Source organism: Aspergillus pseudodeflectus (assembly GCF_044049435.1).
Source record: "Aspergillus pseudodeflectus strain CBS 756.74 chromosome Unknown BJX68scaffold_11, whole genome shotgun sequence".
Classification (NCBI taxonomy): Eukaryota; Fungi; Ascomycota; class Eurotiomycetes; order Eurotiales; family Aspergillaceae; genus Aspergillus; species Aspergillus pseudodeflectus.
Genome location: NW_027263787.1, coordinates 553,242 through 580,264, shown reverse-complemented (window position 1 = coordinate 580,264; position 27,023 = coordinate 553,242). Strand labels below are relative to the sequence as shown.

Here is a 27,023-nt window from a genome sequence, read left to right as displayed (position 1 = left end):
TATGGAGATTGTTGCTCTTGTTCACCGGGAGTTCCTTGCACCCGGACTGCCAAGACCTTGAAACTCCTCATTTTGAGTTCCCGTAACAACCGGACGGGCAAGCTCGGAGTCCTCGACGAAGCGCGATGAGCAGCTCGAGATGATTCACTCCTGTAGGAATAATTGTTTTTCAGTATCTTGAATTTGAAGAAAAGATAATAGCTTCGAGAAAATCAAGCTCCCAGCTCGATCAGACCTGTTCCTTTCTTTTTGCAGCTCGGTACGGAACATCACGGGACCCGTCGGGAAAAGCCCCGTACAGGCTAAGCCGGCCACATTCGTGTCCCAAGTTCCAACCTCACCTCAACTCTTCCCTTTCCTCCTCCTCTCTTCCTCTCCCATCCTCCTCTCCTTGACCTCATCCTATACCCTTTTCGCTCTTCAACACCATCATAATGTTCAAGAGGTTTGTTCCACTAACTTGTATTATTTTCTTATTATCCTTCGCGCGCTGACCTGTGTTTTTTCTTTGAACAGCGGTCTGGCCCGGACCTTCGGGAGGGCTGCCTTTGCTCGACCTTCCTCCGTCGCACGCCGCGCCCTTCAGCCTACCAAGGTCAATGGCCTTCCTTCCCTCGCTAGGTTCGCCAGCACCGAGGCCGGCTCCGTTGGCAAGATTCACCAGGTCATTGGTGCCGTCGTCGACGGTATGTTCCTCGAATTCCGCCCAATCCTTGCCCGTTGGCGGCTGCGCGAAAATCTTTTCTACTATCGATTTCATCGCAACAACCATCAACAACAACCCAATACCTGTCTCAAACCACGATATCTGACTTGGAATTACAGTGAAGTTCGATGGCGAGAAGCTTCCCGCCATTCTCAACGCCATTGAGACCGAGAACAACGGCCAGAAGCTGGTCCTCGAGGTTTCTGTACGTATCCAATACCAGCATCCCCGACCCATGACATCAAGTGCATATAACTGATCCATTACAGCAACACTTGGGTGAGAATGTCGTCCGTACCATTGCCATGGACGGTAAGTCGCCCTTCTTTTGGAGTCATGGACGTGAATGACACGCGTGCTTCCGCCCTGCCCTTGTTTCCACCGACACGAGCACGATGTTGATATGTCCCTTTTAGGTACCGAGGGTCTTACCCGTGGTGCTGCCGCCCGTGACACTGGTGCCCCCATCACCATCCCCGTCGGCCCTGGTACCCTTGGCCGTATCGTCAACGTCACTGGTGACCCTATTGACGAGCGTGGTCCCGTCAAGGCCGCCAAGTACGCCCCCATCCACGCTGAGGCTCCTGTCTTCACCGAGCAGTCCACCAGCGCTGAGATTCTCGTTACTGGTATCAAGGTCGTCGATCTCCTTGCCCCCTACGCCCGTGGTGGTAAGATTGGTCTCTTCGGTGGTGCCGGTGTCGGAAAGACTGTGTTCATTCAGGAGCTGATTGTAAGTTTATATAAACCTCGACAAGGGCGTGGGCCTCTCTAACGCACTTGCTTTCTAGAACAACATCGCCAAGGCTCACGGTGGTTACTCCGTCTTCACTGGTGTCGGTGAGCGTACCCGTGAGGGTAACGATCTGTACCACGAAATGCAGGAGACTGGTGTCATTCAACTCGATGGTGAATCCAAGGTGTCTCTTGTGTTCGGTCAGATGAACGAGCCCCCAGGTGCTCGTGCCCGTGTCGCCCTTACTGGTCTGACCATCGCCGAATACTTCCGTGACGAGGAGGGTCAGGATGTGCTGCTCTTCATTGACAACATTTTCCGTTTCACCCAGGCCGGTTCTGAGGTGTCTGCCCTGCTTGGTCGTATCCCCTCTGCCGTCGGTTACCAGCCCACTCTCGCCGTCGACATGGGTGGTATGCAGGAACGTATTACCACCACCACCAAGGGTTCCATTACCTCCGTCCAGGCCGTCTACGTGCCCGCTGACGATCTGACTGACCCTGCCCCCGCCACCACCTTCGCTCACTTGGACGCCACCACTGTCCTGTCCCGTGGTATCTCTGAGTTGGGTATCTACCCTGCTGTCGACCCTCTTGACTCCAAGTCTCGTATGCTCGACCCCCGTATCGTCGGTGAGGAGCACTACAACACTGCTACTCGCGTCCAGCAGATGCTCCAGGAGTACAAGTCCCTCCAGGATATCATTGCCATTCTTGGTATGGACGAACTTTCTGAGGCTGACAAGCTTACTGTCGAGCGTGCTCGTAAGCTCGAGCGTTTCCTGTCCCAGCCTTTCACTGTCGCCCAGGTCTTCACTGGTATCGAGGGTAAGCTGGTTGACCTCAAGGACACCATCAACTCCTTCAAGGCTATCATGAACGGAGAGGGTGATGACCTTCCTGAGGGTATGTGGCACCTATGACCTATAACGATATTCCGATGCTAACTATTTCAATAGCTGCCTTCTACATGGTTGGTGATTTCGCCTCCGCCCGCGCCAAGGGTGAGAAGATCTTGGCCGAGCTCTCCAACAAGGCCTAGATGTAATATTGTTTTGAAGCGCCCTTTTTCCTTTTTGTTAGATATGGACTTCCTTTTCTCAGTGTTCCATTTTCCGTCGATGCGTGTACAGTACTCGAATTGAGAAGAAGGAAGTTGAAAAAGACAGAGGCCCATCTTCGATGCATTATAAAGGGAAAGAGCACTTGCACAACAACCCTCGAACCCCCCTTTAAGTTTCTGGATGAGAAGCGTCCAGAGCTTGTGTGACAATATATTGTGCTCATGTAAGTAAATTAAATGACCACACCCGGCCTTATACCCTCGGGCTGGGAACAACAATATGTACTCATTTTTTCTTTTGTTGGATTGGAAAATTTGGTTTCTACGTCATACCCTGTGCTCTTTTCTTCGTAGCTTGTAGACATTCCTGAATAATGATAATATACCTCTCAGTTTTCACCTCGATGTCATTCTCATTAAAGGCTCATTTTACCTTCAGTCTGTCGTCTTCAGCTTTCGAGTCAGAATCATGCCACTTGTATGATGAAGAGTTGAGCCGCCGACATTGTCAATACCTTTGATACGCTTCATTGACAAGGGAGGCATGACTTCTAAACTTTGATTTTCAGTCTAGCAGCAAGGAAGTAACATGCATGTGGAGAGATATCCATACACGATATCACTCCCATGTTGAGAACAGCAGGCAAAAGAAGACAACAGTCTTTCCGAATCATCGGGACAACTTGATTATTTAAATGAACTCAATGGCAACTAGTAGATTAGATGATATGAAATATATGGCTACGCAGTATCTTGTGTCCCTTAACTGGCGTCATGATGTGATGGACATTGATTGATATATGCCCATCGAATGCGTGATCAGGAGTCTTCCAACGCTAGGACCTACATCAACAAACACTGGTTAGCACTGACTCGCTTAAAGAACGGCCAACTGCGGAGATAACTTACCAAAGCCGTCCTGGTCGGAATATAGACCTGAAGGAAGTTCCTCCTCCCATTCCACTCCATATCAGTCGTAAAGAACCTCGTCTCCTTGAGGTTTCTTCCCAACCCACCAAACTCCTTGTCATCGGTATCAAGCACAATTCGATACGTACCGGGCGTCTCAACGCCGACCCGATAATCCGTAAAGCTATTGGTAGGATGGAAGTTGAAGATCCAAAGTAGACCGGCGCGCTCAAAGACAAGGACCTTGTCGCCCTCGTGCTTGAGGCTGATGTATGCCTGCGGCGCGTGGAGCCAGCCGTACTTCTCTTCTGTCGTCTGCATGGCGCGGTCGAACTCGTTGAGGAATCTGTAGCGGAGAAGGCTGTCCTCTGTTAGGTTGAGCTGGCGGCGCGCGTACCAGAAGGAGTTGTTGTTTCCGGCGCGCGGGAAGTCTAGCCATTCGGGGTGGCCGAATTCGTTGCCTTCGAAGTTGAGGTAGCCCTCGCCGCCGAGGGCGTGGGTGACGAGGCGGATCATCTTGTGGAGGGCCATGCCGCGTTCGATGACTGGGGTGAATTCGGTTAGGACGGACATGTGGGTGTACATTTCCTTGTCGCAGAGCCACATCATTAGGGTCTTGTCGCCGACGAGGCTGCGAGTCGTTAGCAAGCTGTTTTACAGCAGTAAGTTATGATTGTAGATACTTACGCTTGGTCGTGGCTTTCTGCGTAGGCAATCGTCTTCTCCCCGTGGCGTCTGTTTGTCAAGGTGAAGGCGAGGTTTCCAATGTCCCATTCGCTGTCTGATTTCTCCTTGAGAAGCTTGATGTACATATCAGGGATAGCCATTGCAAGACGGTAGTCGAATCCAACACCGCCGATGCTGTGTGGGAGACACAGTGCTGGCATTCCCGAGACGTCCTCTGCTACTGTTATACACTCTGGATAGAGACGATGTAGCATCTCGTTCGCGAGAGCGAGGTACATGACGCCGTCGTCGTCGACCGCTGGCCCAAAGTACTCGTGATATCCGCCAGAGAAGCCGCTGTCATTTAATTAGCGGAGTCAATAAATGCTAAATCAGAGTCACCTACGTTCCAATACCGTGATGCGTGTAAAGCATGCTGGTAACTCCGTCGAATCGGAACCCGTCGAAGCCATATTCCTCCATCCAGAAACGGAGATTGCTAAGGAGGAATCGTAACACTTCATGGTTTCCGTAGTTGAATAGCCGACTGTCCCATAGCTCGTGCTGACCCTTAGGGCCCGAATGGAAATAAAGATGGTCACTACCATCGAACATATTCAGTCCGTCATCAACATTCTTTGAGGCATGGCTGTGCACAACGTCGAGAAGTACCACCAAGCCCATGCTATGCGCGGTGTCAACGAGCTCCTTAAGATCTTCAGGGTTTCCATAGCGACTGCTCGCTGCGAAAAAATTGTTGACCTGGTAGCCAAAGCTGGCGTAGTATGCATGCTCCATAATAGCCATGAGCTGAATAGCATTGTACCCCAAGTACTTGATCCGAGGAAGCATGTTGGCAGTAAACTCCTTGTAGGTCGCGACTCTGGTGTCCGGAGAGGAAATGCCCACATGAGCCTCGTAGATTCGCAGACTTTCAGGCTTCCGAGGGCGAGCATGCTGAAGCTGATATTGCTGTTCCCGGGGCGGATTCCAAAACACGGCCTCGTAGATGGGAGACACCTTCAGATCCTGTACAACACGCTTTATCCACGCGGGGATTCGGTATATTCGCTCTCCGCTGCGTGTAACCATAGTGATCTGATCGAATGTGAGAACCAGACTTCGGCAAGCACAATCGTATAACCAAAATCATACCTTTACTTTGCTGTCGTGCGGAATCACGGGAACACCGTCCTTCGCTGGAAGAGTAACCTCCCAGGTACCAAAGTCGTTCTTCGACATAAGATTGGCCTTGTTATCCCAATTGTCTGCCAGTCTCAGTAACAGATCACCGGCTAATCACTCCCTCAAGACAGGACGTACTGAAGTCCCCGACCAGCGCAGCTTCCACGGCATTCGGAGCCCATTCTCTGTAAGTGATATCGCCGTTCTCGGAAACGTTGAAACCGTACTTCTCGTAGCCCTGTTGTTCTCGAGAAGACGAATTAGCTGACCAAATTCGCAAAAATTTTGCGGATGTAGAGATTGATGAGATTGACACTCGCCTTGCTGAACTTATCTAAGCCTCCCTCTGTCTCATCAACGGTCTTGATCCAGCTCTCGACATATTTGTATCGTCGCTGAATAGCCTCCCGAAAAGGCTCTAGCCACGGATCAAGGTCGATAATACCTATAAGACAAGGTTAAAGAGCTGTAGGACACGGAATTGGGTCGCTGAACCCACCCGTTCCATCAGAAGGAGCTGAGGAAGCCATCGGTAATGCTGAGCAGCGCGATAAGCTGCCTGTGTCAAGCTCGTTGAATCTTCTGCAATTAGCTTTCGAAGAAGGCGAAACAGCTTCCAGACGGTCAGAAGAGCAACTTGTTTATTCCCAGGCGAAAGATATGAAGATTGAACCGGCCGGAGGAGAAAAATGGGTCGAGAGCTTTTGTTCCTGCGGTCGAGACGAATGCGGGGGGTCCGTGTCCGTATCGCGGGTGACATCACTCCTAAGCTGTTCCCGTTATCGTTGGCGTCTCGCCTCCCAACCTCCTTTTCATCTGCAAACCTGCATCGCATTGGCAGCTCAACAACTTGCCAGGGAAATGATCGCGCTTGTCTGACCGGGATCTAGTTGGCGATAATACTCCGCCCGGACTAGGTGATTGGTTTATTTTGATTATGGCCTGCATTGTGGCGAGAATTAATGCTTTGGATTATAGCGGGTGGAATGGGCTAGACTCTTGAGGGTTTCAAAGGTACGCGTCGCTCGCTGCTCAACAAAAGCTTTGACCTGCAGCTTTTCTTGCCTGATGGATACTGATACGATGCAGAGATAAATAGATTGATTGATTCGTGACTCTATTAAAGCTCTGCCTGGGCTGTATCCCGAAAAATATGTACACGAAGAAAAAGGCTGTACAGGCTCGCCGTATCATGAGAACGGTATAATTTACATTCGTCAATCCGCCGCTGATAACCTCAAATATGGAAAGGAATATCGCTGAATGAAAGGATAATTATTCGGAACGCTGGGCAATCGATATAACGTCAGCTTAAGTGCCATCAAGGTAATTGAGAAAAATCTAGACTTACTGCTTCTTAGAGGTTGTTACCAAGGGTGGCAACGATAGAGCCGACAGACTGGCCGACGCCAGCGAGTCCGAGGCCGGAGACAAGGGAGGCAACGGAAGGAGCGAGCTTGACGAGAAGGGCAGAGCCATCGGCACCGACGACAGTGATAAGATCGTGAACGGGCTTTCCGAGGTCCTTGGGGAGTTCGCCTACAGAGCTGGCGCTGGCAACAACCTCACCAACGGGCGCGCCAATGGGAAGACTGAGACCAGAGACAAGAGCAGCAGCCTCGGGGCTGAGCTGGAGAAGGAGGCGCTCAGCGTTGGGGCCGGTGACCTCGAGGATATCCTGAACCTGAGGAGCAAGATCCTGAACAATCTCGTCGCGCTTCAAGTTGTTGCCAAGAGTGGCGACAATGGAGCCAACAGGGGTGCCAACGGCGGGGAGACCAAGGCCAGAAAGGAGACCAGAAAGGCCTCCGGAGAGCTGGATGAGAAGGTACTGGCCACCCTCACCGACGACGGTAAGAAGGTTCTCAGTGTGAGGGCCGAGGCCCTTGACAAGCTCACCAACAGAGCTCGCACTGGCGACGATGGAGCCGACGGGGCCGCCCAGAGCAGGGAGACCAAGGCTAGATAGAAGGCCAGCAACTTCAGGGCTGAGCTGGATCAGGAGGCGCTCGGCGTTGGGGCCAGTGACTTCAAGGACGTCGCGAACCTCAGGGCCAAGGTCCTGGACGACATGTCCACCGGAGGCTGCAGAAGTGACCTTGTCGGTAACGGAGTCCAAGTTCAGAGGCAGGGCCGAAGTGACAGAGTCGACGGTGGAGGTAATCTTGGTAGGAGCAGCGACCACTGAGGTGGCAAGGGCCGCGAGGGCAGTAATGAAAGCAGCCTTCATTTTGAGGGTAGTATGAGGTAAAAAAGAGCGTGGTAAGTGAGCGACTGGAGTGGGCAAGAGGGAGTGAAAGAGTGACTGGCTGATCAAGAAAACATGAAGCTTTGAGCGAGATACTGCCTCTTATATACCGTGGGAGGGTAGCTAAGGGGTTGTATCTCCATGGTCTATGATGATCTTCGCATATCTTTTGCGAGTGGTACTTTGGAGCGGTTCGGACTCATTATTGCTAGCTGGCGGCCGAGCCCGACTGCCGATTTCTAATGGATCAACGGTACAGAGTGCAATCTTAATAGGATTCATGTACGGTTCAGGTTGTGGATACTGTAGCTCAAGCTGCAAGCAGGGCCGAGCTGTTCCTCGATTTTCTTAGGGTAAGGAAGCCCGAGTCCCCGACATCAGAATCAGGTACATACTCCGGAGGTAAATGGGAGAGGCGTTGAAATTCTACGAGAAAGGCTCAGCAAAAGCAAAAGGACCGTTAGACAGCCTGCCACGTTGAGGCGCCACGGCGTCACCATCCTCAACACTGCGTTGAACTCTTCATAAGCACGATCCGTCTTGAGATCTGCATACTCTTTTCAGGAGCATCGCTGGACCACAAGGATACGGAAGTTGGAGTCAATGTTGGATTCCGAGCGTATCATTGGGCCACTGTAGTTCGGTATTTGTCGAATGATGAATCAAAGACTGCCGATAGTTTGGTTTAGTTCAATAGCTCAGGGCGATGTTCCAAAGTTCAACAGGAGCTGGTCGGATATCCGTTGATCTGGACACCGAGACTCCCGGAGGTAAACTCTCCTCCGGCTCCACGTTTGCTGATCATCGATCAATTGTCCGATTCCTTGGCTGAGAAGCCATGGCTGCTTTCGCTGAGTGGAGTGTGCCCGAGTAGCGTGAGATTTGCCACCAGGTACCTTGCAGCTTGCTCCGAAAGCCAGCACAGGGCGATATACGTACCAGCAAGGGTTGAAGGAAGTGTGCTCCTGCTTCGGCCTTCTCTCGAAAGCCCACATCCTCAGGCAAACCCTAAAGTAGAAGAATAGTGAAAGAAAATTCAACCTCTGATGACGTCGCAGTCCAATATAAGACCGGCAATTAGAAGTCAACCCTGAAAGGGACCGCTGATCTTGCTCATCCTCATTTCGATCTGCCAAGCAGCCTGGCATGCGCCATGCAGGGCAGAGCGTTTCTGGGTCCGGGGAGAACTTGAGAAGTACTCCGGAATAGTCAATGTCGTCCTAAGAAAATAGTAATTGCCGGGATACCCAGCCCTTCTAGCCTCGACCCTTTGTTCAGGGTCAATAATTGGTGGAGTCTGAAGTACTTATTTCGCTCGCCAATTTTGAAGCTGTAGGAAGGCGGGAAACAATTCCGTGGGTCGAAATTTCGGACGGATGGAACGAGCACTCGCTCTCAGGCTTCAGCCCGGCCGCTGGACGCTGGCAGTGAAGTTTGAATTCTGACTGAAGAACTGTGAGTGCCTTCGGATTCGTCGTCCCGAGTCATGCTGGGGAACTTCAAGATTGTTTGTGGGACGCAGTTTTCTCACCTTGCCCTCACTCAGCCCTAAGGTATGATATCATCGTGCCTGCCTATCCCTTATGCTTAAGGCTGCAAAAGTTCGTGGAACAACATTGGACTATTTTAGTTATACGCGCAAATCATTTGGGCTTCTATTGTATGATATCCAAATTGAATTAAAGACTATAAATCAGCTGGTTTGTTGGGGCGTGCGAGTTTCTTTGGCTTGCTGAGAAAGGGAAAAGGAATCCACTCTGCTTCGTTCTCCGGAGTACTCAGACAACCCTCCATACACCCAGCATACTATATGTTTAGCAGAACGTAGAATAAATGTGACAGGAACATGAGAAGAAATATGGGAGAATATATGAAAAAGGATCTTGCAGCTGGGATAAAGAAGGCTTCAACGTGAGTATATTGATTTCTTGAGGTTGAGGTTGGTACTGTTTGGTGCGCTCAATATGTATCTTCTACCCAAATGGCAGCACATCCCCCCGGCGAGCCATGCAAGTCATCAGCAACAATCTTGTACTTCCAAATAAACCGAGAGGCTACTAAAGGTCAAATACGCAATGTGGTTGTACATGAGCAAACATATCTCTCTACCAAGGTATTTCACGAGTTTATACTTACTCTACTTCGAGCCCTCCAAGCACACCTATATCGAATGTACTGGTTCTAATAATAATTCTTCCCATCGGTCTACTACTAAATGTGCCTTGGCCGGTTAGACCCTCGAGGCTTCTTCTCTACCTGGTTTCGACGCTGCTACCTCAGTCTAGGCATCTGGAACGATACGCCGCAAACTGAGCATCACCCTTTGACCGGATACTACCGCCCTGACATCGGAACTGACCTGGCAAGACGATCGATGCTAGGCTTGCTCTAGTCCAAGCCCTACATCCATGATCCAGGTACCGATAATTGCCGGTTCATCCTAGTCTACCTGAATCTGCCCATCATGAGACCTGATAGCAATCTGGCTCACTCTTTAGAGTCGACGAAGCCCAAAGCAATGACCGTATTTCCTGGACGAACCGGCAGCCAATGAACAACAGTAAGTATAGCTGATATTGAAGACCTTCCCGTGCTTCCCGCAACCTCATATACCCATAAGCAAGTCCCATACACCCAAAAACAAAGCGGATATGCTCAACCCGTGCCCCAGAACGCTCCGTACCGCAGATTATAGAGGGAGTACTAGCGATACTCGTCGGAGTATAAGCAAAAAGTTATATAGCATGTCCTGGTTTCGATCCAGGGACCTCCGGGTTATGAGCCCGGCGCTCTTCCCCTGAGCTAACATGCTGCTATTGGTTGATTGTGGAGTGCCTGGCATCGAGCCAGCTTCATTTTGAAGTTATTTGGCCTTAGCGTGGTGTAGCGAGGGTTAGGTGGTGGTAGGGGTGGGTCGAGGCGGACGATATCCGATGCTGTGGTGGGACGGCGCGGCAAGCAAGGCGCGTAGTATGGAATATTGCGACGTATCAAGGTGACGGGTAGTAATAATAGTCCCCAAGAGCAATAACACCTCAAAGACTGCTGTGAAGACTCTGTATTCACTCACTGAAGATACTCAATGTTTAAAAGTGAAGTTTGGATGTTGAAGTTCGCCGTAGTCACATGACTCGTCACCACTTCCATAGTCCCAGGTCACGTGCAGCAATACGCTCCACTGAACATGTAGCGCCATTCGTTAGCGAAGACTAGAACATACATACATGCTGAGAACTATCCTCAAGATCCATTGTCCTGCAAACGAGTTTACAATGCTACTATTAAAATGATATTTACGCCCCGCGGCCAACCTTCAGCAATATATACTCAAATATATACTCACACCTAGCGCTATTATTTCTAGACGGCGCCTCCCGACAGCCCCTAGGCCGCAACTTGCTTGTTTCACGTCACGACGTGCTGTTGCCTCATGGCAACGAAATGGCAGATCTTCCCACCTTCCTCAAACACTGGAAATGAAGGCCACCCGGGGCCGCTTCCTGAGAAGAATTCTAGCAGCTGCGCTTTCCCGCTGCTGTACCCTCCACGATACCTTTATGGCAGCTCCTTTTTCTTCTAGCAATTCCAAAATGAATGCGACTATTGCAGATTCAAAGCATGACCTTGAGGCACTCAATCGTTTTACCTCAGGTCGTTGGCTTTGGAACGAGCGACAGCAACTTGCCTGCCGCTATGTTAATTTTGACCTCGACACACTTTTGCAACTAGCTGCCTCTGCAATCGGATCGAGATCATGCACCGAAGTGTTAAAGATCTCAGAGGGCCAATACAACAAAGTACTTCAGCTTACCATGAACGATGGACGCGAGATTATTGCGAAACTGCCAAATCCCAATGCAGGCAGACCACACTTCACAACAGCTAGTGAGGTTGCGACTATGGACTTTGTATGGTTTGCTTTCTTTCCTACTCCGATTTCTTTCTACGCGCCGACACTAATTTTACTAGTTGAGGAATGTTCTGAACCTCCCTGTTCCGAGAGTATATGCATGGTGTTCTCGGGTATCAGGGAACCCTGTCGGAGCAGAGTATATCTTTATGGAGAAGCAAGCTGGTATCATACTAACCAACGTATGGGACACCCTGAAAGGAAAGCAGAAAGTCCAAATTCTGGACCAGATTGTTGATATTGAAAGGCGCCTAGCGGCTACAAAATTCTCTCAGTTCGGGTCGTTGTACTATAAAGGCGACCTTCCTGACAATTCGGATACTTCGCCCCTATACGTTGATTCAACTGGGAACGAAGTTCGGAGTAAAACATTTGACATTGGTCCAACTAATCATCGTTCTTTCTTTGACTTCGGGAAAGGCGAGTTGGATATTAGGCGCGGTCCATGTAAGTTCATCTCTGACCTATAATATTATTATCCTGTTCTTATCCATGCACGACTTTTAGGGTCAACAGTCACAGAATATATGACGGCTATTGCGCGGAGGGAAATTGCAGCTGCAAAGGCAGGTCTCCGGTATCCCTTAATGCCTGAAGGTCTTTGATATGGACCCCGACAATACCAGCCTAGCCTCTCCAAAAAGCTCTCCGCATTGGAAAAATATCTTAAGGTTGCACCCCACGTTCTCCCGGAAAATAAAGCCACCCATACCTCAGATTTATGGCATGGCGATCTTCATTCGCAGAATATATTTGTCGATCCTGAAGACCCAAGCCGTATTGTGGGAATCATTGACTGGCAGTCTGTCAGTGCCTGTCCACTCTTTATGCAGGTTGGGCGCCCAGCGTTTCTTGACTACAATGGCCCGGTTCCTGAAGATTTGGGGAAGGTCCCTTTACCACCAAATTTTGACTCCTTGGATCCAGAGGAACAGCGGAAGGCAAAGGCACTCCATAGAGCACAGACGCTGCACAATTTCTATCTAGTTCGGTGTCTTCAGGTTAACGAACCAGTCTTTCAAGCAATACAGAGCCAGAATACTCTCCCGCATCAAGTAAGTGTGGTTCCAGGATTAGTCGTGATGGACTACGAGCCGCTCCTCAATGACTTGTTGGGGGATGTCGAGAAAGAATGGGCACATGTTATTGGCGTTGGAGGGGGATAGCAGCTCTTCCGAAATGCGATTTCCATTGCAGTTCTCGGATTATGAAATCCGGCAGCAGGAGCAGGATGGCGAGCTATGGGCCCCAAGGTGTTAAACTCATGGATGCATTTGTTGACGACACTGACTGTTTTAAACATTGGGATGGCAGGGTCAGCAGTGTAGATTATGAAAAACTCTAGGAGAGAGCTAGATGAGGGGATGAGGAGGTTACTGGGACGTGAAGCCAGGAATGAAGAAGAACGTAAGGAGTGGCTTAAAGCATTACCATTCGTTGATTAAAGTGTGTGGCAAGGTTACCAGATATTACTATTTAGCCTTTCTAGTAATCTAATAATAGTATTATAATTTCCCCGTATCTTTGTCATATAAATCCTTTGCTTCTATAGAGTACAGGTATAACGTATCTAGGTACTTTAAACTTAAGAAAACAAGTGAAGTTACTACTCACAGCAGTCCAACAGTCATTAGCGAAACAGTCGAAAGCGAAGACAGATGGAGAGACAGGTCGAAGAGCGAAGGGAAGGGGTCCCAAATTGGATACGGCGAGCTAAGTCCCGATGTCCAGGATGGATAACGTCCGGCAAGTCGCTTCCACGACTTAGGATTTATGGAATTGGACAAGCACTCAACATTGAAAGACCCCTGAATTCTTGAGATACTTAAAACCCAAGATCTGTCATGTGCTGTGTTGAAATTATGTCAAACCAGTGTGATCTTATTTCTTGCCCTTTATTGGTAGTCCCAAGACAATGCATTCCTGACATTGGTCCATTGGAACCATATACACTGCGGGACATAAAAACGAACAGAAAACACTAAGAAGTATGTTAGCTTGGAAAGATGGTCTTAAAAGCTATTACTAACATGGATCCACGCGCTACTATTATCAGAGAAGATCCCCGATGTATACGCATGTCTTGAAAAGGAATATAAGCGAACAGCCTATTATCGTCCCCCTGAGTATCCCACATAGCCCATCGGCCTCCCGTAAATTTTACTATTTGCGCAAGTGACCCGATACTGTATGTCCCTGGGGAGAAGTAATCATTGAGGACGCTTCGCAGTCTCTTTGTCTCTGTATTAGTAGAATCCTATTGTGCAGACCGGGTAACCTACCGTGTCGTCAGGGAACCCGAAGGGTAATGAAGCCCCATGAAGCCTAACAGTTGATCCACTTGGGATACTTCTTACTAATCCATCATCCAAAACTATTCCAGAATTTTCCAGCACGAGTGGCCATCGGCACGTTCTGCTAAAACTCCCTAGACATTCATCTGGAACGGGTTCGACCATGTTGTTGGACTTTGTCGATTGTCGATGGTCGAAGAAAGCGGGGTCGAGGTTGGTGAGCGGCTTTCGGGAACAACCAAGTCTTTAAAAGGGAATTCGGGGACAACAAAATTCTCCTCCAACCAAAGATGTGGGCCGAACATGAAGCCGTCGAAATTCAGAACGTCAGCGTCCGCAGGGAGGGCGTTTGAGAGGAAGCAGTACATCTGACAGGATGGGGCCGGGTTTAACAAGTCTCGTCGAAAACAAAGTCCTATCTCTACGTTAAGTGACTGGGGAGACGCGCCTTAGGCGAGAGCATATGTTTATACGGCCGCCCTTTCGATGCGATTTCCATCTGAGTCTCCGTTCGATGCGATTTTCATCTGAGTCTCCGTTCGATGCGATTTTCATCTGAGTCTCCGTTCGATGCTATACCACATGATGCATCGAGCACGGATAAAGACACATATCAGGCCATGCATGCCCTCGGATGCCCAACTGCACATACTAAATATTATGGTCAAGGCATCCACGCACCAAGAGAGGACATATAGTCGTCCTGAGTTTGGTCTTGAAGCTCGCTCAATCAGCGAATGCTTCGAACAGGCTTGAAATTAGCAAGAAGGCCCGTATAGAGCCCACTGCTTAAATGTAGAATGTGCCAAGTACATCCCACCGCTATTTCTTGTAAGAACTTATTAGAGACCATTGGTGCCCACTCACCCAGCAACTGAGAAGATTCGTGTAGATTATGGACTCCAGGATGTCGCGTTGACATGGGACCTGCCATCTGCTACACTTCCGTCCCTAAAACAAGCCTGAAAAGAATCACTAACAATCTGTTAGAACGCACAAGTTGTATGCTGTCTTTTTGATGAGCTCGCATTACTGTACTTATGACTATGGCTCTATTGGCGACAGCAGAGCAGTTCTCTCGCTGGCTAGTTTATGGACAGGTGACTACGCTGGTCGTACATTCCTTCGTATTCAGTCAGTCTCTGGCACGGTGCCTCCCCATCCCATCGATGAAATACAGGACTCAACCCGATCATTCCAGTATTCCTCCTGGCATGGCTCCGCCAACCTTGAAGTGCTGATGGGGGTAAAAGTGGGAGGATCGTGAGCAATGTTATCGCTGTTTCTGATGTTGTGGACCCGTTAGTCGTCTTGTGTGTAACTACAGGTCGCCAGGCATTATTAGTCAGTGGGTGAGTGAGACGGGGTTATGTATATATCCTATTGACTCACAAATACCAGCGTTTCTCTCTGTTCCTTGATTCAGAGCATGAACCAATTGTTCCTATTGATAACGATGGCGCCGACGAGAATTCGCCAGCGTCTCGCTCCAGAATCTCTGGGGTCTCAGAATATCAACTGGTGCCCCATGTGCTCGTGCTGTGACCCTATCCGAATCCTCTAGCCCTCACGTGTTAGTAATGTCAGAACTAGGGTATACGCAGCAGACCACATACCAAACGATCAAATTTTCCTGGTCAATCTGCATAGACTTCTGAACCCACTCCGCAATGTTGGCGCTTTTGTGGTGAGGGCCAACCTTGTCATCAGCGGATGAGAGACGCTGCAGCGGTGTGTGCGCCGCAGGTAGAGGCTTTTATTAGAATATTCCGGGTGCGTATGAATCATCAACATCCACTATTTACTGAAATTCCTTGTTTTCTAAGCCACAAACACGCACTATATATACTAGTCTAACCTGGAGTGCTCTTCCGCTGAGGCCCAGGCTAATATTCTATTTTAGTTAATCATAGAGTGCATAGTATCTAGTCAGCTTTATTATAGAGTTCTTTAGACCATATAAACATATATATAATGAGGGCTAGGTGATGGTAATAGTGAGTTAAGGTAGATAATATTTGATCTCAGGGTTGGAACGGAAGACGCACAAGAAAATGGCGTATATAACTTTTATTTACTTAGAATATTTCAACCAACCAAGCATGTTAGCTCAGGGGAAGAGCGCCGGGCTCATAACCCGGAGGTCCCTGGATCGAAACCAGGACATGCTATCCGAAATCTTTTTTTCCCACCCGGTTTGTGCGACCCAAGCGGGAAAGAGTTTTTTTTTACCGCTGCCGCGGTCAAAAACCTTATTTCCCTTCACCAATATTAAGCCAATCAGGACGGTTGATACGGTGTTGTTTTTCAAGGAAGGAGCGACCGGTTGAAGCTCTGCTCGGCCTGAACACAGTAGAGGAACCTGTCGAGCGTATCAATGCTCACCCTTCAGTCAACCCAAATCGGTTTACTCCAGAATGGATTGACGTACCTCCGGTTTATGAGCAGACGACTGAAGCAGCAGAACAGCTTTTTGTGTTGATTTCTTATGATATGTCTACTACAGTATACCGGGTCTTCCCAGAGGAGCACCTAGGCTCCGCCTAGATGCCCTGGCTCGGGAAGACAGAGCCCTAGTGCAAACTTTGGGAAGAGGAGGCAGTCGCATCACCCCTTCTATCCAAACCAAACCACACTGGACGAACAGAGAGACGAGGATTCACCTGTCCAGCCCCTTGGAAAGCAATGTAACCTGAACCCTGAGTTTCTCACAACATCTTTCTCTCGAAACACTAAAGATCTCTCGACCTGGTAGCGCCGTTAAGCCCAGGGAAAATACGCCCTTTCTTCAGGAGTGTCTGACCAGTACCGGACGGGGCAACGACACATGGCAGCCTAGCAGGTTCCGTAGGTTTTCGGCGATAGCGCTTCAGGGACTAAATTAACAGCTCGGTAAACATCAGATAAGGACGAAACTGGGATCTGCAAATCCTCATTAGCTTCGGGCACCATGCGAATGTCAAAGCACTAGACCAAGCACGCCTTACCTCCACCACTTGACACGATCCTTGGCCACAAGTGTGCGTTTGCATAACGAAGCTCCTGCCCACCCACTCCTGGCCTCCAATGAGAGATTTGATGGAGACGGAATGGTCGAAGCCACAAAGCTACCAGGAGGAAATCTCTACGAGTGCTGATACTGGACTCACATCGCCATTGGGCTGCCCAGACGCACGCAATACGGCCAAGGAGTGGCATCTTCGCGAGCTTTAGTCTGGTATAAAGACGCTGGTTTATGTACTTGATGCGAGAATCATGAATAGATCCCCCTTGAAGCGCTGAACACCATGTCCACCGTCCGTGATGGCAAAAAATGGTACCACATCAAGTGGTTCGCGGACCAGGATACTCCCGAAGAGAGAAAACTCATCCTAAAGCTCGATGCATTGATCGTTCCCTACGCCTTTCTGGCGTACTGGGTCAAGTACGTTGACCAAGCCAACATAAGTATGCACACCCCCAGTTGCAAATGTCGGGATCTCAACTGACAGGGCTCCAGATAATGCATATGTCTCCGGTCTTCGGGAGGACCTGAATCTTCATGGAAATGAACTTGTTCGACTACAAACCATGTACACCGTGGGCGCCGTAGTAGGTCAGCTACCATTTGCCTACCTGTTTACCAAATTCCCCATGTCATGGGTTATTCCTTTCCTGGATATCATGTGGGGTGTCTTCACCTTGCTGCAATATCGAGTGACGTCTTTTGGCGAGCTTATGGCTTACCGATTCTTCGTGGGTTGGTTTGAGGCGGCCTTCTTCCCCGGCATGCATTACATATTTGGTAGGTCTGCTCGAGTCGAATGAGAGGCACACACTCACACATCATAGGGGCCTGGTACCGAGGAGACGAGATTGCGCGCCGAGGCGGTTGCTTCTATGTTGGACTCACACTTGGCACTCTCACAGCGAGTCTAATCCAAGCAGGCACGTCTGCAAGACTCGACGGAGTACATGGCCTAGCAGGTTGGCGATGGATGTACATCGTTTGCGCGGTCATCACCATTCCCATTGGAATTCTAGGATACTTTATTCTCCCAGGGACTCCCGACAGACCGAACAAACTTGTCATTAACGATAAAGATATCGAGCTATCCAAGGCCCGCCTTCAGCGGGCAGGCCATACTTTCCAGGGCACATGGACAATGAGGTCACTGGTCAATGTGCTCAAAAACTGGAAGTTCTGGGCGCTATTGCTGCTAGATATCTTCTTCTGGAACGGCAGCATCAACACGTCAACAGGCGGCTACCTACTATGGTTGCGAAGCCTGAACCGTTATTCAACAAGCCGGTTAAACGAGCTTGGTGCGATCTCTCCGGCTCTGGGAATCTTCTACACCCTCTTCATCTGCTTCGCATCCGACCTTGTCCTGGGACCAGCGTGGGCTATCACTGTCGCCCACGTCTGGAATATTATCGGCCTCACCATCTTGGTGGTCTGGGATGTGAAAGAATCAGCAATTTGGTTTGCTTTTATCACGACCTACTCTGCAGTGTCCATGTCAAGTGTACTATATGGATGGGTGAACGAACAGCTCCGGTACTCACCGATCGAGCGCTCCATAACCTTGATTATCCTCAACACCGTTGCACAGTCGACAACGGCCTGGACTCCGCTGCTCGTGTTCAAAACGGTCGAAGGACCGCGATTCACCAAGGGTTATTCCTTCGTTCTAGGCAATGCGATATGTCTCATCGCCTTGGCTCATGTCATCAAATACTTTATTGCCCGCCAGGAGTATGTATACCCGAAAGCATTCTTTTCAAAGCAAGAAAAAGAGACTAACTCGGTTACAGCAAGCGAGAAAAGGCAAGAAATGCCGCAGAAGCAAGCGACTCAGATGAGACGAGGGATCCAGAATCCAGTAGTGCAGTCGTGACATCTGTTGAGCCGAGCAAGACTGAATGAATGACTGATTCAGGCTGACGGACTTGGCTATGTGTGTGGTTTGATACGTAATAAAACGCTAAAATAAACCATTTTGGAGAAAAAAAAAATGAGGGTATCGGCCGAGATGTGTTCTCAAAAGGGACTGGAGATTACGAATAGATTTCATGGAGTTATTTCTGGGTGACGATGGAAATGCCATGACTGTGCGTGGGGTTTTCATGAGAAGCCGTGGCTTTAAGACACTGTGATCTTACTTTAAAGGTCAGATGAGATCATGCCTGGTTTGCCCTAGTATCCTAGTGTGTAACTATCAATAATGATTGATATTAATGAGAAAGAGCCTTGGGATTCGCACTTTAAATTCTCTTCATTCTGTTCTAGTTTTATCTCATCATTCGGAAGAAGCACCGCCTGTATAGCTTCTCCTACCGCGAGTCAAATGCCATCATATTCCCATACAAGCACAATCACAGACGCTGATTTTTGCTTCTGACCTTCTTCCATATGCGCTCCCAGTCATATCCTACGCAAGACGTCAACTTATAGACTCCAATCCTGGACCTCATCCAACGTATAAACAAGCCTGGAAGAATAAACCTCCTCCTTGAAGTCCATCGGGTTCTTCGTCTCCCCCAGAATAAAGTCCCCATTCCAAGTAACCCAGTAAGCCCAATGTGCGCCGTCCTTGCGCATAAGTTCAGGGTCAGGAATGTTGCCCACCTCGCCGAGGGCAATAAGCTTCGCAAAATCGCCCGTCAAGCCCTGGAGTGCCTGGTAATCGCCAATCTGCGACGAGTGGTCCCCATCCTCCGCGTATATATCAACACTGACGATATCCACGTATTCGTTGCCGGGGTACCAGGTTGGTTCTTTGGAGTTCCAGACCCAGAGGAGGTTGTTCAGGCCGTGCTTTTTAGTTAACCGGTCAAACAGGAGTCGGTAGAGCGCCTTGCAGGGCTCGGGGCCAGCTGCACCCCACCAGAACCAGCCACCGTCGGCTTCGTGGAGGGGCCGGAAGAGGATTGGAATGTCCTTTACTCGGGCTAGTTGCTCGGCGATGGCGTCAATGTCGCGGATAATCAGCTTGTAGTCGGGCGAGGCCGGGTTCATTGCTGACGCAAGGTCGAACGAAGTGGCTTCCGTGTAGAAGTTCGACCACCATGGTTGCTCAGTTGTGTTGTACGTTCCAGAAGGGGATCCTAAATAGAGCCAGATGTTAGTACTTACGTCTTAAAAATCTCGGTTTGTGTGCGCTGAACTCACCCCAGTGCCAGCAGACAGTGATGATGCCCCCTCGCTCGGCATATGAGATGGCGTCTTCGATGGATGCGGCTGAAGCACCAAATTCCACCCTTGATGGAGAGTAGTCCATCAGGTCGATCCCCAGAATCGCGGGCGAGAGGCCCACATTGTCGGTTACCCAGTCCGCATCTTCAAGTTCTTGTTGACCTGAGAGTGTCGTGCCATTGCTCGCGATCCGAACCAGGTGTGCTAGCAGATTTTTCGTGGAAGTAGACGCTCTGGGGTTGACGGGCGTAGTTGTTGGGCTAGCTTGTGCGAATCCCAGAAGGCCCAGCCCTATAAGATGAGTGAACTTCATTGTGGATGCAATGTCCGGTTTAACTCTTTTGGCTGATAGACAGTGGACGTTGATGGTAGAGTCCCGCCTTTATACCACTCAATCCTCAGCGCTTTACTCCAAGGACACGGAGCGGAAGTTCTCGATGATCTCCTCCTGCCATCTTCCCGATTTCATCGCCCGGAAGATGCACTGGAGGAACGAAGCCCACACTTCCGGTTTAGATCCGGAGTGACCAGCAAATATTCCCGAGCACGGGGTTCCAGGGACGATCGCCAAGATCCCGCTCAGCTTCTCTGCATCGTACACGCCGACTCGGATGGATCAGGCAACCCCGTAACCCTCTCCATCTACTCCGTACTGGAGTGCGCCAGGGTAACATCGTCCAGCCCTACCCCACAGATATGCCGCGGGGCCGTAGTGTTGGGGTAAATCCTGGTCTGTGGGTCGGTTTGGTTACGTATACCTCGTAGGGTTTGTCACTTTAAGGGTTATCCTTCACTGCATTAGGAACGGAGAGGCGGAATATTCCCGAGGTGGGAATCGGAGAAGTCGAACAAGCCCCGAGCAAAATATAGATGATACAATCAGGGAGCAGACAGCTCGAACTCCCCCGTTGTTTCATGGCTCCGTTATGCCATCAATATTGTCTTGACATTGCTTGAGCCATATTGCTGCTTCTGCATTTGCAGCAGATTCGGGGTGTCCGTCGCCAGCATCGAAATCAGCGGTATTCCTATACACCTTGCTCATTAGCGCGATCTTCGATAGCTTGCCATTCGGCCAGTATCCCGGGAGCTCAGAACCGCTCTTGTCCGCGTGAATCTGTAAGATAGACCTCATATTCATCTCAGTATTCCTCGATGCAACATATTCCGTTGCGACAAGTATCAGCCAGCTGTTCAGGTGGGCTCCCACCCGCTGCGTTCTTCGAGACATGGCGGAATATTCGAGGTTGGAAGGCGAGTTGTGACTTGGCCGGACATGCTCAATGTTGACGGTGGTAGGCCTTAGGCATCAGCGAGGCATGAAAGATGAAACCAGATCGATCAACGTGCGTGGCATCGCGATCTCAGTTGGGAAAGGCGTATCCGTGCTGGCTTGGCAACATAGTGCGTGGCGCTTGAGTTAAGTGTCACGCAATAATGGAGGCTTTGATGGTGACATGGGGTTCCCCACCTCTTAGACCTCGTTGCCTTTCCCTACTGAGCTACAAACTTACCAACAGCCTCCAACTCTTGACCATACGATGTACCGATGTACCCTTTGAAAACAGAAGCAAATAATGACAAATGAGAGTCTGTCAAGGTCCCTCAGTTGCGCTTTGTGCGGGGTCGATGGCGAAATGATAAGATCTACTGTACCCTTGATACTTGTTGGAGTACCTGATGAATGGTGAATCGGCAGCAGTGCTTGCGCGATGAGACGAAGCTATGGCGAGCTGTCGCGGGGCTCGTAGCGAAGCTCGACGAAATGGTCCGATGGTCCTTGATCTCGGAGGGTTGATTTCGGAGGATAAAAAGATGAAGAGAGCCATAGAATTGCTGGTTATTATTGTCGTCAGTTCATTGAGCAAAGATGGGTGAGATCGATCTCGGTTCTACAAACGGCCAGAACGGCCCGCAAAATGGCATCAAGAAGAAAATCATCTTCAACGCTTTTGATATGTCTACCGTTGGACATTTGTCTCCTGGGCAATGGAAGGTATGAGCAAATATACTCATATTGACAAGATAATCAATGGCCGGGCTGACCCATGTCACAGAATCCGAGCGACAAATCAGCCACAAAGCGCAAGCTAGGCTATTGGATCGAGTTGGCGAAACTGCTTGAGCGAGGTGGTATCAATGCCTTGTTCCTGGCTGATACCTATGGTGGATATGATACCTACGAAGGGAAGCTCGATGAGTGTATCAGGCGAGCGGCACAATGGCCTGTCACAGACCCGACCATCGTAAGTGCGTGAGCTATGGACGAAGGAGATTCAACTGACAGCGAAACAGCCTATTTCCGCCATGGCTGCCGTGACCAAGAACCTATCCTTTGCTATTACAGCGTCTACCACCTTCGAGCCACCTTTTCTTCTAGCGAAGCGTTTTTCAACTCTGGACCACCTCACGGACGGCCGAATCGGTTGGAACATCGTTACTTCATGGAAGAAGGCTGCTTTCAAGGCTATCGGGCTGGACAGCCCAATTGAGCACGATGAGCGGTACCGACAGGCGGATGAATACCTCCGTGTTCTGTACAAGTATGCCCCTCAGATCCGTCAATCGCTGGACCATCGCTAATGTGTGCAGGCTCTGGGAAGGATCATGGGCGGACGATGCCGTATCCCCAGACCCCGAAAACGACTCGTACGTTGATCCAGAAAAAGTGCGGCAGATCAACCACAAGGGCAAATACTTCTCCGTGAACTCGCGCCACATTGTTGACCCCTCGCCGCAACGCACGCCATTCCTGTTCCAAGCCGGCACCTCTGCAGCAGGGTCTAGCTTTGCCGCTGCGCACGCAGAGGGAATCTTTGTGTCGAGTCACTCCCCCAAGGTTCTTGCCCCTAAAATTGCCGCAATCCGTAAGCAGGCAGCAGAGCAAGGCCGTGACCCGCAATCAATCAAGTTCTTTGCAACCTTCACTCCTATCCTCGGCCGCACTGAGGAAGAGGCAAACGTAAAGTTCGAAGAACTTAAGAAGTATGCCTCTGTTATTGGAGGGCTTGTGCTCTTCAGCGGATGGACAGGTATCGATATCTCAAGAATCCCATTGGACCAGGATATCACAGCCGCAGACTCCCTCGAAGCAAACAAGGTAACCAGCATCCTTGATAACTTCACCACAACAAGCGAGGATGTCCCGCGATGGACACCCCGCGTTGTCGCCGAGAAAGCTGCTATCGGCGGCTTGGGCCCTGTTGCCGTTGGAACACCCGAGAAGGTGGCGGACGAGCTGGAACGCTGGGTTCAGGAGGCTGACCTGGACGGATTCAACCTGGCATATGTCACCACGCCGGGAACCTTTGAGGATGTCGTGGATCTTCTTGTCCCAGAACTCCGTCGACGAGGTATCTACTCCGAGGCGCCGGAGGAGGGTCTTACTGCGCGTGAGAAGGTCTATGGGAAGGGCCAGGCTGGGCTGAGAGCTGATCATACGGGGAGTCAGTACAAGTATGATGTGTACAAGGAGGAGGCACCTTATGAGGAGGAATGATTTATCACTTTGTCGTAGCTAACAGTAGCTCAACTTTGGTGTAGCCTGATTTAGCTTCAGACTTGATGGCTGAATGAATGGCAGGTTTGGCAAATCCACCAGCGAAGAGATAGGTAGGATCGAGGTCCTCGAAGTATTCCCCTCTATCGGAGTCAAACTAGAAAATCTGAAAAGAATTTCTTGAACTCAACCTGTAGTAGTGCTTTCATAGAGCGCTGCAGCCAATAATCATTATAACCTGATTCTGTGGAACCTACTAACAACTGTGTAGGAGATTGAGAGCCAGCACTCTGTTGAATTCAGGGATAACCCTGTTAGATACACCGTCCTTTTTTTAGACAAGGTTACAAACGAAGTGCGTTTACCACCAAATGAATAACGTCCAGGATGTCGACTGATGTCTTGGATAGGCGCCGCCCCATATGAGATAGACGCGGCACTCCGCAACACCTGAATGGTGTCGACAGTTTCCAGTTCATCTTCCAGTTCACATTTCAGTCAGTCATTTACTCCCAATTAAGTATTTCTCTTACCAGACTCAGGTATGTATCTACGTAGGAACAGTACTCGTGAGTGTAGATAGTAGTAGTATTACTAGTAGTAGTTGAGTATCAGGGCAGTAGCCGGGTGCTACCCTAGTAAACATGCACTTCGTAAACAGTCATTTCTCATGAGGAACAAGGCCCGAAAGCGTTATAACGTCAAAGCCAAACATCGAGCTCCGAGTGAGCTAAATATGAGGTACACAATACAGCGAGGGCTACTTACGCAGCATATAACTCGTTAAGTGAGCGGGATGTCTGAGACTGAGCTAAACAGGTATGTAGGGCGTCTACAACCAAGCCCTGTATTGCTCGAGCCCTTCGTTTTCGAGGCCCAGGGAGCCGTGGCGTACCCCGAGAAGGCGGACTTTGCCGATCTTGCCCCCGAAATCGTCCTCGACCTTGCTTTCCCAGTTTTCGAAAAGCGCCTTCAGTCGCTCAATAACCTCGGGTTCATCTCGGATCAAAACTGCCAAGGCATCGTAACCTCCGGCACCGGGAACGACTCCGCCCACAACTCCTTCAACCTCGGAAATAGCATCGAGAAGCTCGGTCTGTACCTTTGGCTCAATGGGAACATCGGACTTAGCAGTCATACTGTGGATGTGGTTGCGGGAGCGTTGAATAAGACTGCGGACTTCATCGAAACCTTTCTCTGGGTTCTGTGATAGCTGCTTGAATTCGAGGACGAGCCGCTCATTGTTGGACTGGAGAGCGTCCCAAAGAAGGTCGGCTTCCTGTTTGTTCTGTTTTCGCCATTCAAGCACTTTCTTAACCATGGATGGAGTTTGAGAACCGCATTCCACATCACAGAGGACCATCTGCATGCCACGGGGCAGAGTCATACCGAAATCGAGACATTCCGTGTCCCAGGGATGTTCTGAGTCGGCATCCTCCACAACCTTGAAGAGTCTCTCGTCGAACCCTGGGCTACCTGCGTCACCAATCGATTCAAGGATCGAGGGCGAGAATCTGCGGTAAAGGCAGGAGCCATAGACAGCGACAGCAACGTCAAATCCAGATCCAACTTTGCCTTGGGCGGCACAATGAGCGGCCTGCGCTAGGTTGTGCAACTTATCACGAGCCGCAGCGATGTCATCCGGCTGCATGGTTCGGTGGATTACCAGAGCTGATACCAGGGACGTGACCAAGGCTGCGGACGAGCCGAGACCGGTTTTGTGCGCTTCAAAGAGCGGGACGCCAAAATTCACGAATTCCCCGGCCTTGCGGTCCGCGGATTTTGAAAATGCAGTCTCGGAATAATAGTCGTCATCGGCGAGGATGGTGATGGAAAGCGAGCCAAAGTCCTTCGAATCAGCCACATAGGTGATGTAAGTCAAGGCATAATTCAAAGAAGTCTCAACAAAAGGGTTTCCGCGCCTAGAGCTATTAGCCACACCCAAACCATGAAATCGAGACGTCCTACCCTTCATTTCTTTGTACGACCCTAATCCCGCCTCCGTTCTCAGTGCGCTGGATCCCGTACTCCCACACTGCACCGACGAACTGGGGTGAGCGAACAACAATTGAATCCTCATTATCCTTATCTATCCCAGTTGTTCCATTCTCAGCGGTCTCGGAATCAGATCTCCTGTGACCCTTTCGCAGCTGTTCAACGACAACATGGATCCTGGCGTCGAGAGCAAAGACAGTGCCAGTGTAGTTGCGGTCCAGACAAAGGTAGCCGCCGGTAAGCAGAACCTTACCGGGCGCGGACACAGCGGTGGTTGCGGAGGATTTGTAGGACATGGTGGACTTGGGGAGGGGCTCGTGTGTTGTTGAGTGTGGTACTGTTCTGAAATGCGGGATGGAAGTGTAAACATGCGAGATCTGGGTTCTAGAAAAGAAAACAACTAGTTAGAAATCGGGCTTAGTAACTCGAAAGAAAGAAGCAAAAACACTGCTACTGGAGATGTACCGGGCAATTCGGGCTCCCAATGCTGGCATCAAAAGGTACTCTGGAGCCCCGCTGTCTTTTGTTTGCTGAGAAGAGCTCACACCGCGAAGGGCTTTGGTGGTGGATAAGACGTATGGATTAAGATTATTTGGGAAGATACACAAGAGGCATCACGTATCAGAATGCCTTTTGTATCTCAGGTCACCAGCTGGCGCTCGGGATAGATCTATCGACCCAATCTCGAACTCCGATGTCGAGACGGAGTATTGTTGTGCCCGCCATTGCTGTGGCTGGAGCTGACGGAATGTGGCTAGTGCCAGTGTATGTGGCTGTGGCCTGGATTCATGAGAAATCAAGAATCTCAGAAGATACGGGCGCTTTCGTCAGTATCCGAACTACTTCGTACAAATGGAACTATGGGACGATAATATCAAAGCCTGACGTGAACGGGGGAAAGGGTATCTGGGACGAGAGGACTGAGGCCTGTACGCCGCGCTGGAACAGGCCTAGCAGCGTTGATGCAGCGAGTATTCGTCAGGATGCTATTGGTTTTGAACTCCCACCTCCATCATACGATCATGAAAATCTCGACGGCAGAATCCGCGGTTCGCGGGAAAGCTGCTTGCTGACTGCGCTTCATAGTTCGTATCTCAAATCCCGATTCGGCCTGGAGCATGTGAAATGCCGTAGTTTGATGAATAATAGTCTACGGTCGCTGATGAAATCACGGCTTGCGGTGGCAGGACGTGCTTGTTCTAGAGCGATAATGAAACCTTGGACCAGTTGATAACATCTCCAGACATGAAGTTCTGGATGGACTCGATGGAGCAAGGTGGAAGGCTAAATGCCTCAGGCACAACGGCAGGCAGCAATCGGCGACTCGGGTATCGGAGATCCGGCGGCGGTGATACGGGCGGAGGGCAAGCGCAAACTCCGAGGCGGAAGGAAAGGAAGAAAAGCACAAGAAAAAGACCCGGAATATGCGTGAGTCACTCCAGGGCCCGGCATGTCAGAACCTGTCAGGGCCCAGGGATCCAAACTTCCAGCTCCTGTTTCTTCCTAAGGCTCCAGTCAAAGTGACCTGCCGATTGGACGCAACTGCAAATCTGGGGCTGTGCGGCCAGGTGACCCGAATCCGAGGAGTTTCCGGCGCGTCTTCTCGAAGTGACGTTCTGTGGTTCCTTGATTGGG

The 27,023-nt window shown here is 50.1% G+C and overlaps 11 protein-coding genes and 2 non-coding genes across 13 annotated transcripts; 6 read left to right on the top strand and 7 right to left on the bottom strand.

The window, feature by feature from the left end:
* Window positions 1–434: 434 nt before the first annotated feature.
* BJX68DRAFT_264638 (F1F0 ATP synthase subunit beta) lies at window positions 435–2,483 on the top strand (the record flags this gene model as incomplete). Its single annotated transcript, XM_071045000.1, has 7 exons — window positions 435–445; window positions 517–686; window positions 826–911; window positions 976–1,018; window positions 1,123–1,439; window positions 1,498–2,347; window positions 2,401–2,483. The coding sequence occupies 7 exons, from the start codon at window positions 435–437 to the stop codon at window positions 2,481–2,483; spliced, it is 1,560 nt and encodes a 519-aa protein (XP_070901607.1).
* Window positions 2,484–3,142: 659 nt separating this feature from the next.
* On the bottom strand, window positions 3,143–6,092 carry BJX68DRAFT_232479 (1,4-alpha-glucan branching enzyme GLC3). The gene is made up of 8 exons (XM_071039487.1): window positions 5,764–6,092; window positions 5,585–5,709; window positions 5,403–5,502; window positions 5,235–5,347; window positions 4,486–5,177; window positions 4,101–4,436; window positions 3,414–4,044; window positions 3,143–3,347 (listed from the first exon to the last, which is right to left on the bottom strand). The coding sequence occupies exons 1-8, from the start codon at window positions 5,792–5,794 to the stop codon at window positions 3,324–3,326; spliced, it is 2,052 nt and encodes a 683-aa protein (XP_070901606.1). The 5' UTR covers window positions 5,795–6,092; the 3' UTR covers window positions 3,143–3,323.
* BJX68DRAFT_232477 (uncharacterized protein) lies at window positions 6,093–7,910 on the bottom strand. The gene is made up of 3 exons (XM_071039486.1): window positions 7,594–7,910; window positions 6,364–7,526; window positions 6,093–6,278 (listed from the first exon to the last, which is right to left on the bottom strand). The coding sequence occupies exon 2, from the start codon at window positions 7,492–7,494 to the stop codon at window positions 6,622–6,624; it is 873 nt and encodes a 290-aa protein (XP_070901605.1). The 5' UTR covers window positions 7,495–7,526; window positions 7,594–7,910; the 3' UTR covers window positions 6,093–6,278; window positions 6,364–6,621.
* Window positions 7,911–10,252: 2,342 nt separating this feature from the next.
* Window positions 10,253–10,324, bottom strand: BJX68DRAFT_t52. The gene has a single exon. It is a non-coding gene; the product is annotated as a tRNA-Met (tRNA).
* Window positions 10,325–11,102: 778 nt separating this feature from the next.
* BJX68DRAFT_253962 (aminoglycoside phosphotransferase family protein) lies at window positions 11,103–12,682 on the top strand (the record flags this gene model as incomplete). Its single annotated transcript, XM_071042814.1, has 5 exons — window positions 11,103–11,420; window positions 11,482–11,869; window positions 11,930–11,999; window positions 12,054–12,543; window positions 12,581–12,682. The coding sequence occupies 5 exons, from the start codon at window positions 11,103–11,105 to the stop codon at window positions 12,680–12,682; spliced, it is 1,368 nt and encodes a 455-aa protein (XP_070901604.1).
* Window positions 12,683–12,946: 264 nt separating this feature from the next.
* Window positions 12,947–14,490, bottom strand: BJX68DRAFT_232472 (uncharacterized protein). Its single transcript, XM_071039485.1, has 3 exons — window positions 13,705–14,490; window positions 13,453–13,655; window positions 12,947–13,403 (listed from the first exon to the last, which is right to left on the bottom strand). Exons 1-3 carry the CDS (start codon window positions 13,879–13,881, stop codon window positions 13,304–13,306), a joined length of 480 nt encoding a protein of 159 aa, XP_070901603.1. The 5' UTR covers window positions 13,882–14,490; the 3' UTR covers window positions 12,947–13,303.
* A 1,325-nt stretch (window positions 14,491–15,815) lies between these two features.
* BJX68DRAFT_t54 lies at window positions 15,816–15,887 on the top strand. Its single transcript has one exon. It is a non-coding gene; the product is annotated as a tRNA-Met (tRNA).
* Window positions 15,888–16,579: 692 nt separating this feature from the next.
* On the bottom strand, window positions 16,580–17,034 carry BJX68DRAFT_232469 (uncharacterized protein). The gene has a single exon (XM_071039483.1). The coding sequence runs from the start codon at window positions 16,912–16,914 to the stop codon at window positions 16,684–16,686; it is 231 nt and encodes a 76-aa protein (XP_070901602.1). The 5' UTR covers window positions 16,915–17,034; the 3' UTR covers window positions 16,580–16,683.
* BJX68DRAFT_274415 (putative MFS transporter Seo1) lies at window positions 16,580–18,738 on the top strand. Its single transcript, XM_071047660.1, has 4 exons — window positions 16,580–17,163; window positions 17,216–17,500; window positions 17,548–18,454; window positions 18,514–18,738. Exons 1-4 carry the CDS (start codon window positions 17,004–17,006, stop codon window positions 18,623–18,625), a joined length of 1,464 nt encoding a protein of 487 aa, XP_070901601.1. The 5' UTR covers window positions 16,580–17,003; the 3' UTR covers window positions 18,626–18,738.
* A 409-nt stretch (window positions 18,739–19,147) lies between these two features.
* BJX68DRAFT_253960 (putative mannan endo-1,4-beta-mannosidase E) lies at window positions 19,148–20,207 on the bottom strand (the record flags this gene model as incomplete). The annotated part of the gene is made up of 2 exons (XM_071042813.1): window positions 19,148–19,836; window positions 19,871–20,207. The coding sequence occupies 2 exons, from the start codon at window positions 20,205–20,207 to the stop codon at window positions 19,148–19,150; spliced, it is 1,026 nt and encodes a 341-aa protein (XP_070901600.1).
* Window positions 20,208–21,373: 1,166 nt separating this feature from the next.
* BJX68DRAFT_33478 (xenobiotic compound monooxygenase, DszA family) lies at window positions 21,374–23,562 on the top strand. Its single transcript, XM_071048991.1, has 4 exons — window positions 21,374–21,890; window positions 21,952–22,140; window positions 22,190–22,437; window positions 22,487–23,562. Exons 1-4 carry the CDS (start codon window positions 21,765–21,767, stop codon window positions 23,391–23,393), a joined length of 1,470 nt encoding a protein of 489 aa, XP_070901599.1. The 5' UTR covers window positions 21,374–21,764; the 3' UTR covers window positions 23,394–23,562.
* Window positions 23,563–23,963: 401 nt separating this feature from the next.
* erg8 (phosphomevalonate kinase) lies at window positions 23,964–26,342 on the bottom strand. The gene is made up of 2 exons (XM_071039482.1): window positions 25,362–26,342; window positions 23,964–25,315 (listed from the first exon to the last, which is right to left on the bottom strand). Exons 1-2 carry the CDS (start codon window positions 25,682–25,684, stop codon window positions 24,226–24,228), a joined length of 1,413 nt encoding a protein of 470 aa, XP_070901598.1. The 5' UTR covers window positions 25,685–26,342; the 3' UTR covers window positions 23,964–24,225.
* On the top strand, window positions 25,779–26,716 carry BJX68DRAFT_33321 (uncharacterized protein). The gene has a single exon (XM_071048988.1). It carries the CDS (start codon window positions 26,083–26,085, stop codon window positions 26,617–26,619), a length of 537 nt encoding a protein of 178 aa, XP_070901597.1. The 5' UTR covers window positions 25,779–26,082; the 3' UTR covers window positions 26,620–26,716.
* The last annotated feature ends 307 nt before the right edge of the window (window positions 26,717–27,023 follow it).

Bases quoted from the DNA above. Each gene is read 5' to 3' on its own strand.
- BJX68DRAFT_232479 (XM_071039487.1), bottom strand. From the start codon at position 5,794: ATGGCTTCCTCAGCTCCTTCTGATGGAACGG. The intron at 5,503-5,584 runs GCGAGTGTCAAT...CGAGAACAACAG, and splicing joins GCTTAGATAAGTTCAGCAAG to GGCTACGAGAAGTACGGTTT. The intron at 3,348-3,413 runs GTAAGTTATCTC...TTGTTGATGTAG, and splicing joins TTCCGACCAGGACGGCTTTG to GTCCTAGCGTTGGAAGACTC.
- BJX68DRAFT_274415 (XM_071047660.1), top strand. From the start codon at position 17,004: ATGTCCACCGTCCGTGATGGCAAAAAATGGTACCACATCAAGTGGTTC. The intron at 17,164-17,215 runs GTATGCACACCC...ACAGGGCTCCAG, and splicing joins CGTTGACCAAGCCAACATAA to ATAATGCATATGTCTCCGGT. The intron at 17,501-17,547 runs GTAGGTCTGCTC...CACACATCATAG, and splicing joins CGGCATGCATTACATATTTG to GGGCCTGGTACCGAGGAGAC.
- erg8 (XM_071039482.1), bottom strand. From the start codon at position 25,684: ATGTCCTACAAATCCTCCGCAACCACCGCTGTGTCCGCGCCCGGTAAG. The intron at 25,316-25,361 runs GTAGGACGTCTC...TAATAGCTCTAG, and splicing joins GTCGTACAAAGAAATGAAGG to GCGCGGAAACCCTTTTGTTG.
- BJX68DRAFT_232477 (XM_071039486.1), bottom strand. From the start codon at position 7,494: ATGAAGGCTGCTTTCATTACTGCCCTCGCGGCCCTTGCCACCTCAGTG.
- BJX68DRAFT_33478 (XM_071048991.1), top strand. From the start codon at position 21,765: ATGGGTGAGATCGATCTCGGTTCTACAAACGGCCAGAACGGCCCGCAA. The intron at 22,141-22,189 runs GTAAGTGCGTGA...ACAGCGAAACAG, and splicing joins CTGTCACAGACCCGACCATC to CCTATTTCCGCCATGGCTGC. The intron at 22,438-22,486 runs GTATGCCCCTCA...TAATGTGTGCAG, and splicing joins TACCTCCGTGTTCTGTACAA to GCTCTGGGAAGGATCATGGG.
- BJX68DRAFT_232469 (XM_071039483.1), bottom strand. From the start codon at position 16,914: ATGCCACTCCTTGGCCGTATTGCGTGCGTCTGGGCAGCCCAATGGCGA.
- BJX68DRAFT_232472 (XM_071039485.1), bottom strand. From the start codon at position 13,881: ATGGTCGAACCCGTTCCAGATGAATGTCTAGGGAGTTTTAGCAGAACG. The intron at 13,656-13,704 runs GTAGGTTACCCG...ACAGAGACAAAG, and splicing joins TCGGGTTCCCTGACGACACG to AGACTGCGAAGCGTCCTCAA. The intron at 13,404-13,452 runs GTTAGTAATAGC...CATACTTCTTAG, and splicing joins ATAGTAGCGCGTGGATCCAT to TGTTTTCTGTTCGTTTTTAT.
- BJX68DRAFT_33321 (XM_071048988.1), top strand. From the start codon at position 26,083: ATGTCGAGACGGAGTATTGTTGTGCCCGCCATTGCTGTGGCTGGAGCT.